Source organism: Equus quagga, chromosome 12 (assembly GCF_021613505.1).
Source record: "Equus quagga isolate Etosha38 chromosome 12, UCLA_HA_Equagga_1.0, whole genome shotgun sequence".
NCBI classification, from domain to species: Eukaryota; Metazoa; Chordata; class Mammalia; order Perissodactyla; family Equidae; genus Equus; species Equus quagga.
In genome coordinates this window covers 26,794,679-26,807,458 of record NC_060278.1, presented here as the reverse complement: position 1 = coordinate 26,807,458, position 12,780 = coordinate 26,794,679, and the positions used below count along the sequence as shown (strand labels likewise).

Here is a 12,780-nt window from a genome sequence, read left to right as displayed (position 1 = left end):
TGTTACCCTGATGATGCTCATTTCTTTTCTTTTAGTATTACCTCTATGAACTTTCAGGCAGCACTGTTAATGAGCGACCCAGACAGATCTGTCCATATGTAATTGTAGCTTTTCAGTACAGGGAACCTAAAAAGATGGCAGCACCAGCTCTTAAAAGCATGTAAGTAATTATGTAGACACTTTGTTTTACTAGATTTGTTTCCTTTGCTCTTATAAAAATGCTTTTTTTTTTTTTCTAGACTTGAACTCAGTGAAAATGGTAAGAAATTATTTAATTGGTTCTGTGAGGGGTTTTTTTTAAGTAAAACTTTTTGTTCATAAATAAAATAATCAGTTTCTTTCTTACCCTCATTTCTTAAAGTTCTCACCTCTCCATGGAAAGGCAAATTAATTATTCAAGGCTGCCAACTGTGTGATATAACTCTTCGGTCCTCCTATGGTTCAGTAGTTCCAATACAACTGTAAGTATTGAATTTCTGTTCTTTACTAATGCTTGTATAATTTTTTCTTTTAACTCTCATTTCTGGGTCTTGCTTGTTAGCACTGGTGTGAAATATAGCAATTGTATTTGGTTTTAGATTACTTTTGGGTAGGTGCATAGAGCACAGGGTCATGACACAGGAGACCTAAATTCAGATAAATTCTGCCCTTGGCTTTGAAATAAGTTAGTTTTATAAATCTTTGACAGATCACTTTCTGAATTTTAATATCTTAATCCGTTCATGGAAAAGTGACCTCTCAGGATAAATCAAATTGATTTGATACTAGAAGTTTGACTTTCCCCAAAAAGCAGATTAGATTTGCCTAGATAGCAGGTGCAGCAGATTATAGCCTCTTAATTCTATTTTTGAGTCTGTATTAAGATTTGTGATATTTGATTTTCTAATTTTCACATTTTCCTAGAGTGGTATTAAATAGAATAGCTGTTACATGTATATACATTATAATGAATTATCATAATATTTTCTTCTGGGGAACTGCGAAGGCCATCTTTGTTTAGTCTGTTCTTAGTTTGCACTCAAAACCCTTGAAAGATAGACAGTTTAATTGAAATATAAGGTGAAAACTGATGTGCTCTCAGAATTCATTTTCTTTCTATTGGCCTTTTTTAAAAAGAGTTAGGGGTATTATAATCCATAGAATAAAGTAAGAATTCTTTGAATAAATATATGGGAGAGAAGGGAAAGTTCTTTCTCACTACAGAGTGCAACTAATAAGTGTAGAAAGAGTAATGGACTTAGAAAATCACCATTCGGCAGCACCGTGATAATCAGTGGATACTCAGAATAGTAGGTGAAAGTTGATGATATTTCTCTATCTCACAATATATCCTCAAAACTTACATATTAATCACAAAGGGGAAAATATAGACTTTACAGTGGGAAAACTGCACATACCACCTTAACTAAGTGGTTAAGTTAACGTCACCAGGAGTAGAATGAACATGTGCTTCCTGGTATGATGCATGGAGAATATGGTATCACTTCTGTGGTGGTCCTGCCAATCTAATGAGAAAGAAATATTAGACATACCCAGATTGAGGGATGTTCTGCAAAATAAATGGTCTATAATCTTCAAAAATGTTAAGGTCATTAAAGATAAAGACTAAGAGACTGTTGCCTATTGAAGGAGACTGAAGAGACATAACTAAATGCAAGGTGTCCTCCTGGATTGGATCCTGGACTGGAAAAAAATTGTTTTCTTTTGTTATAAAGGACCTCAGTGAGATAATTGGCAAAATTTGAATAAGGTCTGTAGGTTAAATAATTGTAGTATATAATTGTTAATTTCTTGATTGTGCTAATTGTTTCGTTGTTATATAAGGAAATGTCCTTTTTTAAGGACGCACACAGAGAAATATTTAGGGGAAAAAAGGGCATCTATAAGTCTGCAAGTGTTTCAAGATGAATTTTAAAGAAGGAAAAGGTAGTCAGGGGAAGTGATGCAAAAGTCTGGATGCGGTTCATTCTCTGGCACTCATGGTAGGCAATCCAATATTGTCAAAAGTTTTCAACTCTGACATAGTGTAATTTTTAGAAAATTCTCATGCTAGTATGCATAATTCTCCCTCACATCTGTATATTTTGGTTATACCAAAAATACGTGCATTCAGGAAATGTGAACATATTTGCAGACCATGGTCTGTGGACTCGTATATTTGAAAATCTGTAATATTTATAAAAATGCACATTATTTGACCTGAAGTTTATCAATTTAGATGTTTTGTGGTTATGTTATTTTTGTTTGCATTTATATTAGAAAACCAAAAATTATAAAGCTGTAGATAGTCTCAGTGTTTATTACATTGCATGGTTTTGTTGTTTTCTTTCTTAGCCCACATGAACTAGATTTTAAGTATGTAATGAAAGTATCGGCTTTGAAGAAAAAATTACCAGAAGCTGCCTTTAGAAAACAGAATTACTTGGAGCAAAAAGGTCTGTTCACATGTAATGATTCACTGCATGTCCTGGGCTTTGTTTCAGTTATTTCCCACTCTTAAACATACACACATAACTTCTGTTTTGCCTTAAGTGATTCTTAAAAGGGTCTTTTGGGAAAGCTGTAGAATTGCTTTGTGATTGATTTCCTTGGAGGCCAGCTAGAAACGGAAAAGTAATTTCATCTAAGATGACAAAGACTAGTTTCAGTATAGAATACCGAGGGTATTAAGCAGACAGGATATGCTCACTCATAGTTGCAGACTCAAACCACTCCCTTCGAGTTGGACAGGACTTTTGTGGTGGTTTTTATTTATTTATGTACTTTTAAATGAAGCAGAAAATGTGAGAAGGAAATTTCTTGGTCATTTAGATTAATTCATGGAATATTGATCTTTGTATTATTTATATAGTATTTATTTGTCTTGTTAATCTTATAATAGTGTCAGTATAAATGAAAGCATTGTTTTCAAATACTTTGTACAGTAACTTTTTATTAAGTTTTATAACCAAGAACATTGAATGATAAATGTTTCTTGAGTAGTCTCCCTAGTTCTTTCATCTTTTTAACGTATAAAATGAATAAATTGGTTATAGAAAAGCATAATAGCATTTTAAAATAATACATGTTCTGTTTTTCTGGTTTTCTCCACAGTCTGTTGCCAAGATATGTGCTTTGATATGTATGAGGTGGAACTGTCAAATAAACAAGGGAAAAAAATAGATAAACTAATAGAATACATAAAAAATAAGCAATTGGTAAGAATCATCAATTTAAAGTATAGTTATTGTTTTTTCCTTAAATTGAGAAATTGGTATCTAATTATTAGTTGTCTGTGCCAAGGTGGAATTATTTAAGCTTTGCTGAAAGAGTTTCCATCATTTAATATTTATTGACATTATCGACACGATATTTGTTGACTAGCATTCTCATCCCCTTTGTATCAGTTTACTTTTATTGTCTCACTAGTCAGTTTATATTCCTGATTTTAAGACTAGAAGGACAGTTTTCCTCAAATCCTTTGTTGTTGTTATTTTATGATAGAAGAATCGAGTAGATCCTTAATGTTTCTGCGTTAATCTAAGGACCACTTGTAAGATACTTCTTTAAAAGTGACCTGTATCAACCCATAAGTTATAAGGAAGAAAAAGTTGCCTCTTCTACTGTTTCCATAGTGTAGAAAGTAAGACCCTACTGAGAACTATATAGGAATCCAAAGACTTCTCTCTCTGTGCTGTTACCCCGGGCTCCTCAACGTGCGGGTAGGAGTCGATGCTGCCTTTATAGTGAATGATTCCTAAACATCCCAAAGGAAACGGTGCAAGTGTGGAACAGTGGCCACACAAGTCTGAGCCCTTTAGTGACTTGACTGACTGTCCCCATAGTAGATAGCGAGACATCAGTAAATTAAAATGGAACATCTAGAGTCTAAGTTGTGAAGGCAAGCCGTCTTAGGAATAGTGTCAGTTAAGGTACTTTGAGTTGCATGTAACAGAAAACCAAACTGGCATAAACAGTAAAGGGATTTAATTAGGCTCACTTTTCAATTCTAGGTGATAAGGCAAATGCAAGTGCTGCTTGCTCAGGACTCTTTCTCTTTCAACTTCACTCTCCTCTTTGTGATAGTTTTGTCCTAAGGCTGCCAGTCAGGGCTTCATGCTTCCTTTCTATATCCAGAGGGAGAGAGAACCCCTCCTCCAAACCGTTACTTCAGTTTCATTAGACCAGTTTATGTCATTTGCATATCCCTCAGCCAGTAACTGAAAAGGGAATGGACTACACTGATTAGCTCAGGCTCCACCTTCCAGAACTGGGTACGAGGTCACTCCCACGCAATCTGCAGTGTGGGGCTGAACTAGGCGACATTGGAAGTCACCTAAAAGCTGTCATTCTAAATCATAAAAATAACAGTGGAATATCTATTGAATATCTACTGTAGCATTGTAGGCTCTGTTTTTTTGAAGTGACGTAGTCCATTTTATATTTGGAAATTAAAAGGGAGGAAGTCTAAAGATATTTTCAGAAAACGCATTAGTGAAGGGACTACTTGTAAGTGCTTATAGTATTGAAAGTAATAGAGACTTGGTGCAGAACTTTCCTTTGCAACCTGTTTATTAATAGTAATTATAGAAATTACATATTACACAAGGTCTTTCCTCCTCAGTGCTCCATGCTTCTTTTCTTCCCTCATCATATTATGAGTAGTTTTGTATATCAGTCTCCCCAACTAGACGTTAGGTTTCCTGAGGGCAGGTATCATGTCTTAAGCATCTTTGACACCTTAGTGCCTGGTCTCTAGTGGATGAGCAATAAACATCCTCTGAATAAAGTGTGTGTGGGTTTGTACCTACAACACTGAACTGCAAGAACAGTACAGAGCAAGGTCTCTTTTTAAAAGAATGTTAAACACATAGATGACTGTATTTTTCTGTGTGTAAATGGAAGAGACTAGAAGTAGATCCTGAAAAGATTCTATGATTTCTCCCCACAAAGGTTAAAATAGAAAGTTTATGTAGCTTTTTCAGTGCATGATTTGAGAGACTAAGATGTACTACATATTTACGTTTTATTTGCTCATTTTTTGGAAGATAGAAATGTATGGTTTTAAGTAGATACAGTTTTCATCTATATGACGAAACTAAAATGCAGAACAATGTGAAGCCTAGTTATTGTCACTTTCACTTTCTATATCAATAGAAAGTGAAACAAGAATTATACCTGTTTGCAGTTTAATAGGTACCAAAGCTATGGATATATATAACTATTGGTATATTTATTTAGTAATTCTTTCTTGAGTGCTTACTGTGTTCCAGAAGCAAAAATACAAATAGTCCCTGTCATTAAAGAACTTATAAGACCGTGGAGGAGACAAAAATGTAAACTATAAATGCATAGGGGCTATAATAGAAACATCTGGAGACTCACAATAGTGATTGTTCCTGTTAGTGAAGTATCAGTGTTATAACTCAGTTCTAATATAATAATTAGAAGACTTTTTTCATACTTGAGTTGTTGTTGATTAATTTATCAATTTACCATATTTGTAGGCTTATGACCTATCAATTTTTTAGATAGAATATTTTGTCACTTTATTTTCTAAAATGGTGTATTTTGTTTATTTTTTTAACTGAAAAATTATTATATGAACATTGAATTTTATCTTTGTTATGGCTATATAGGCTTTTGAAGTGGTGAATAATAGGAAAGAAAATCTGTTATTTTTATGATTTAGAATGACAGCTTTTAGATAACTTCCCCTGCTACCTGGAGACAAAATTCCTTGTTACTGGAAACATTAAAATTACAAAATTTTTTTTCTTGAGCTCAAGGTTTCACTGAAGACTATGATAGAGGGGGAAAAAAGAGGAAGAAGTTATTTTCATCTGCATTTGTTATTGCTACGGACCTAATTATGTTATTTTCCATTATTTTCCGTCTCTTAGGCTGCTATAGAAAGGATCCTTTTACTGGATGATATCTTTTGGTTTTTCTGCTTTCAGGATTCTGTGAGGTTTTGTGTAATAAGAGCTTAAGAAGCCAGTCCTAGGTCTGCTCCGCCTTGAATTCGTAGAGGCTGAATGCTAACAGATTGGCTACCTGGGCAGCAGTATGAAATGTCAAGCATCTCAGTGAACTCTGAAATGTCTCTTCTGCTTGATTTGCTATGTGATCGAACACTATACTGAAACTAATCCTGGAGGGGCCAGTTAGTGTATGTGGCCCTAACAGGGCCAAGAATATCTGAGTGCTGAGGAACTTGCAGTTTCTGATACTGGGGACAAAATTTCCCTGATTCCCTAAACACTAACATTTCAAGAATTTTTTTTTTCTTTTCATGAGCTCAGAATTCACTGAAGAGTATGATAGAGGGGGAAGGAGGGAGGAATTGAATCTTCTTTCTTTTTTTCCTATGTTTAAGGCGATCATCAAACGCTTAGAAGATCGGGAGTTTTTCATTTTACTTACATCATCAACCTTAATATCAGAAACAAGTAAGGACAACTTTTTTGAAAAAATATTTTTCAGTGTGTTTACTTTTGTTTTATAAAATCAACAACTTAACTTTTCTTCTGATTTTCATTCTGTATAGATTTTGGAGATGAGCAAATGGGGCTACATGGGTTACATTTATTCCATTCATCCCCCTCTACAGGTAAGGGCACAGTGATTCGCAGGTCCCTGAATCTGTCAGCTGTTTTTCAGTCATCATCTTACTTAACTACTTTCCTCTCTTAAATAACTCTCTTCCTTCAACCTCCCTAGTTCGTCCTTCTCTATCTCCTTTGCAGGCTTATCCTTTCTTCTGAGTTTCCCACCCACATATCCATCTGTCTGTTGACATTTCCACTTGGGTGTCCCTCAAATTCAGCATGTCCCAAATTGAATTCATTTGCTGTTGAACAGCAGTAGCTGGGAAATAGTTTCATCATAGTCTGCCCGGTAAGTGGGACTCAAGGCCTCCACAGATGCGGCCCCCTCTCTCTGGGCTCCTTGTCTCCTTTCCCTTTGTTAAGTGAGGTTGACCCCATAAGACCAAGAATTGGCTCTTAGAGGCAAAAAAGTATTACTCATACAGTATAGAAATAGATATACAGTATATCTGTGGTATTAAAGTTTCAAAGAGCAACTAGGAAACAAAGTCTAAAAAGGATCTGATGGTGGGGGCAGATAATGAATAAAATCACAGGAGAAGCACTGATCTGTCTAGCCTGTTACTCCTGTCTGTCAGGTGTCAATTTAAATGTCACTGTATTGATTCCTGTCACCACTCTTCCCTCAGTGAAGACCCCTGGGCTTATCGTCATTGTAACAAATATTTATTTGTATAATTATTTTAATGCCTGCGTTTCTTATATTCTACTTTATCCTCACTGCCTAATGCCAGGCACCTAAAAAATAATAAATTTTTGCTGAACAAATAAATAAATGGAGTCATTTCTTTTTGTCATGAGAAAATTTTCCTCATTGTTTTATAGTTATACTATATATACTATATATACTATGTGTGTTTAAACATAAAATTATATGTAGCATTTATAAAGTTCAAACCAATACAAAAGTGTTTTTAAAGTTGATCTTTTGAAATTGTATGCAGTTACTAAAAGCAGAGAACTGCACTTTTCTTGGGCATCACTTCTCTGGACTCAGCAAAACGTTCACCCAGTTACAACATGATGGCAGGAGCTGTTGACTCTTTTCAGGCATTTACTAGGTCAGGTATTGTGCTAGGTGTAATTGATTTTGCAGCCCTTAAAAGAGGTGTTCTTACGACCCTTTCAGAGATGAGGAAAGTGAGATTTAGACTGGCCCAGGTCACACAGCTGACTCTTGAGCTGGCTTACGACTCCTGTCCCCAACCGCCTCCCTCTTCTGTAAGAGCTCTGACTACTCTTAGCTGTAAATGTGAACTGCCGCTCGAGTGAGAAGCCTCAGTCCCTGTACCATTCAGTGTTGAACAGCACAGGATTGCTCTGGGAGTCAACGCTGGAGTGCTGTGTCCCAGTGCTCACGTCCTCTGGCTCATCAGACAGTTTCTGTTAACAGCAGTTTGGAGGTTCAGAGCCAGGGTGATTTGTTTTAAAGTGAGTGGTACTTTGCTTAGCAGACTTAAAAAGTTCTTCTTCATGGATTTTTTAACAGTCTATTACAAATCATTCTGGGTTCTGTCTTCACAAGTTCTTGAAATAATGAATTTGTCTAGAAAAATACTACTTTATTTTGAACTGTTAGTAGTACGTAAGAACTTTTTTGTGTTTTATTTTTCCTTCACTTGTTACTTTCTAAACGATGAAATGCAAAGAAAGGAATTTTTATTTTGATGTCTTGCCACATTTTCCTGTTTATTTATATTTGCCATTCTTTTTCTTTTCCTAGTACCCACTCAAGTGCAAATGTGTTCAGTAAGGACTAACTTGGTGTTTCTTAATTTTACAGTTACTTTTTCTTTAAAAAGAATGTTATAATTCATATTTTAGTTTAGTAGATACTAGAGGTCTGTGTCATCTATGGGTTTTTATTACTGATAACTCTTAAATTTTTAGAGTTTTATTATCCATTTCTCAGTGACCTGAATTCTTCTCTTTTTTCCCCTTTTACTGTTTTCCTTTAGGTTATTCATTTGCTGAAAAATTAGCATTTCAGTTAAAGAGTGAGCCAGGGAGAGGAAGTGAAACACAGACTAGTCAGTTTAATTACTTAAAAATTGGTTATTTCATTTGATAGAGAAGTTGATGAAATTAACACCAATAGTTACCATGAGATTTGGGGGTTACTTAAGCGTTTTACTTTTTTCAGTTCAGTTGGTTTGTATTGTACTTCTTAGGAGAATTTGAAGTAAATTATGTAAGATATAGATAAAATTTTAAAAGCAGAAAGTGAGAATTAAAAAGTGGAGAAGCAAATCTGCCAACTCTAACAACCGGTGCTATTGCTCTGACGGTGCATGAGCTCACCCTGGGCTCCTGGTGAAATGGGATGGGGTTGGAAGCAGGGCTGCCTTCTTCATCGTAACCTAGTGGTTGCATTTGAATGATTCTTTTTTGGTTCTCTGTGTGTGTGTGTGTGTGATTTCATATATATGGAGAGAGATATATATTCATTAAATGTACCGATGAGTCTTCTATTAATTGTCATTTAGTTTACCATTTGAAACACTGTATCATATTTAGCCATCCCATAATTTTGTAATCTAGAGCATTGTTTTCCTGCATGTTTTTGTCAAAAAAAAAAAAAAGACCTTCAGGTGTTTAATACATGTATATGTATTTTAGGGCTGAAAGACTTGAAAGTTGAAGATGACATCTCACTGAAGGTGATACCTATTTTACCTGCCCTTAATTGTGCCCTGTTAGAAGCAAAGAAGTCATTTACTGAAGAAGGAATCTGTCCAAACACATTAGTAAAGCATAATTTCCAAGAACTATACAAAGTGGACAAAAGTCCTTCATTGACTGCTTCTTCTCAAGATGGAATTAAAGAGACTTCATTCTTTGGCAAACTGTCCAATGGTTTTGACTTAGTTCCTCCAGCTGAAACATGCCCTTTACAGTCTTTAACTCAGTTGAAGTCTTATTTTTCAGATCCTAGTGGGTACATTTTGGAAGTATCTACTGCGTTAGATTTATTGGCAGAGCGTCCTCAATCTCCTTATGTTTCAGATGGGATTTGTGATGCTGGATTTTCTTTAGTTATGACTCCAGATCCTGAATTTCTTGACTCAGAGGCAGAAGTAAGAAAAGAAACTGAAACAGAAAAGAATTCTGAAGAAATGTTTAAAGCAAGACAGAGAGCTGTGGTTCCTCTGAGTCCAGCATCAAATCTGAGAGTTCGGCCTAAGAGAAAGGCCAGCATGCCACCCATGGTGCAGACTAAAAGGGTGAACTTGTGCCGTCCCTTCCCCAAAAGGACTCCTGCTGGAGTAAACAAGGGTTCAGACTCTCCAGCCACTCTCAAATTAGTTAAAGGACAGTTTCCTCAGAAAAGAAAAAGAGGTAAGCACGATTTATGTAGATTATTAAATGAGCAGTTAGTAATAACTGTTATATTTAAGCACTGTTGCTATCTGATTATTATGAACTGCCTCTTGACAGTATCAGTGAGAAGTTTATTAGAAATGCCAGCATTTCTCTCCATTTGTCCAAGTGCTAAATTTGAAGAAGTGCTGATCTAGATAACAGATGAAAATGAAGAAGTAGGAAAATCTGTAAGATATCTCAAAAGCCCACCCACCAAAAGCTTATATTTCACTTGTAAAACTGCTCAAACTGTCATTCAGTTATTCCATATCATTCCAAGAAATAGGGTTCTGCAGTTGCTGAGCTCTCCTCCGACAGGCAGGAGTGAAGGGGGGAAGATCTTCTAAATCAGGCCCAGCGAGAGCAGCAAAAGATGAGGACTGGCAGCCTGCACGTGTGTAAAGATGGAAAAAATGCCTGCAACCTCCAAAATAAAGCAGTCTGTGGCAGAATTTCTAATCCTTTGTGTGTATCAGAGTTTTAAAAATGATCACCTGGATCCTACCACAGACCTGTTGAAACTGCATGTCCAGTGGTCTGGAGACGTATATTGAAACAGTTCACAGGTGGTTTTGTTGCCCCTCGAAACTTGAGTGAGAATCAGAGTCTAGAGCCAGTTAGTGTATAGTCAAATGCACTTTAGTGAGCACAGCACACCAAACAACATGATTCTGGCTTCGAGTCATTTCAGATATGTGTCATATATTTTGTTTAAAAGTAGGGAACTTTATGCTCTATGAACCTTTAGAGAAGAGAAGAGGTCAGCAAACTGTGATGAAAGGGCCCCACAAGCATTTCCCTGTGGTCTCTGGCTGCCTCACACCATGCTGGCAGAGGAGGGCAGTAGCGACAGACCAGATGGCCTTCAAAGCTGAAAATATGTACTGTCTGGCCCTTCACAGGAAAGGTTTGCCAACCCTATCTATAGTGCTTTGAATTTAGAAATTTGGGTGCCTAAAGAAGAAACATCAAGGATATGTGGATGCCCAGGATTCTAGATAATTAAGGTTTTTTTACCCTATGGTTTGACAAATAGTTATTTCTGGCCTATTACAGTTTGAGAAATGGGGGGTGTGTGTGTGTATTTAGGAGGGTATTGGAAAGTATGGCAGTTATAAAGCAGTGAATCAGACTATTGCAACTACTTACAAATAAATTCCAGGCCAACCATAAGGAGCTTTTGCTCTATATGAACCAATTTAGTTTAAGGTATTAAATAAATTAATTGTAATTCAACATATATTTTGTCATCATTTCTCAAGTGTTTTTAATTTCATCCACTATAAGAAATATGTTTTATATTGTAGTCCATTACACACAAATTCACGCATGACTGAAACAAAAATTTCTAAAAATATTTATCCTAACTTCATGCAATACAATCTGATATTTTCTGTTCTATTTTGTTTTATTTAAGAAAGAATTCTGTTTGCAACCCATTAAATGTATTTTACAGTCCACCAGTGGATTATTGCATGCAGTTTGAGAAACATGGCATTGAGTGGTACAAATTTGCTGAACAGTCACTCCCTGCAGGATCGGCTTGTTGGTTCATGACCCTGTTTTTCCTCCCAGGACCTGGGTTATGAGAGTTCTTTCCTTCCTGCCTGAGCAGGTGTTAGAAACTTCCCTAGGTCTTGGTCATGTCATCTTATTTTCTATCTTTTTTTTTTTTTTTCCAAATCTGCTGTAGGAGAGAAGTAATCTTATTTTCTTCCTCTTCCTAATTTAGTCTTAACTATTTTCCTGCTTGATTTATACCTTGCCTTTCTTTATGCTAAAAATTTTAGAAAATGTAACTGAAGTTGAATGAGAAGTCCTATTCTTAAAAAAAAAAAATGCTGCTTTCTTAACTATAATAATTTACTAGGGAGGAAAATAATTAGACGCAGGGACATTTACAACATGAAGAGATTCTAAAAGCTTCTTTTTTAAAACCACTCCATTCTCTGACCCCAAAAGGAATGAATTGGTCACTAACAGTCATCACAATTTCTTAAACTATTTAGTATCATGTTTCCTGTTCTCAATTAGAAATAGTGTTTTCTGTATAATGTAATTTAAAAATATTTGCCAACATCCTTGTGTGTGATTATTTTATATGATATCTTTGGGGCTAAATTTTTTAGTGGGAACAACTGAAATTATGAAAAGTCAGTGAAGAAAAAGAGTTTTCAAAGGGGACATTTGTTAACTTTTTAACTCTTAAAAGGTTGAAGCACTTTGTATTGTGTTATATGAGCAGATAGTCACTAATTTTTCTCTCCTCATGTGCCTCCATCATTATTTCCTTCCTTCCATGTGAGAAGCAAAGCTGAGCATTTTGTAAGAGAGATGACTAATTATAATAGATTTGTAGGAAATTCAGGTAAAGACTTTCTTCAGTGCATATTCCTCTGTTTTAAAAGGTTTTTTTTTGCCAAGGAAGATTTGCCCTGAGCTAACATCTGTTACCAGTCTTCCTCTATTTTGTATGTGAGCCATTGCCACAGCATGGCCACTGACAGATGAATGGTGTAGGTCAGCACCCAGGAACCAAACCTGGGCCACCGAAGCAGAGCACATCAAACTTAACCACTAGGCCACTGGGGCTGGCCCTTAAAAGATGGTTTTTAATGTGCTATTAAGACTTTGATATTTAGTAGTAGTAAAGTAGAATATATCAGATGGCTCTTTATGAATATGCAATCTCTTCTCTACAGTGTGACTATAGTTTTAACCACATCCCTTTATGGGAGCTGTGTTGCCTTTGTGTAAATTGAATTATCCATTTCCCAGTGCTATGAACTAGCATATTCATTCTTACCTGCCACATCCGTCTGGAAAG

The 12,780-nt window shown here is 35.8% G+C and overlaps 1 protein-coding gene across 4 annotated transcripts in view; it reads left to right on the top strand.

Annotated features, from left to right (window-relative positions):
• TASOR2 (transcription activation suppressor family member 2) overlaps window positions 1-12,780 on the top strand; it is a 76,181-nt gene that overhangs the window by 39,009 nt on the left and 24,392 nt on the right. For all 4 annotated transcript variants that reach the window (XM_046679009.1, XM_046679008.1, XM_046679007.1 and 1 more), the window contains exons 7-14: window positions 36-160; window positions 240-259; window positions 362-461; window positions 2,335-2,435; window positions 3,094-3,197; window positions 6,359-6,431; window positions 6,530-6,592; window positions 9,210-9,929. In XM_046679009.1, coding sequence (XP_046534965.1) covers window positions 36-160; window positions 240-259; window positions 362-461; window positions 2,335-2,435; window positions 3,094-3,197; window positions 6,359-6,431; window positions 6,530-6,592; window positions 9,210-9,929 — 1,306 coding nt within the window. The remainder of the gene's footprint in view (window positions 1-35; window positions 161-239; window positions 260-361; window positions 462-2,334; window positions 2,436-3,093; window positions 3,198-6,358; window positions 6,432-6,529; window positions 6,593-9,209; window positions 9,930-12,780) is intronic.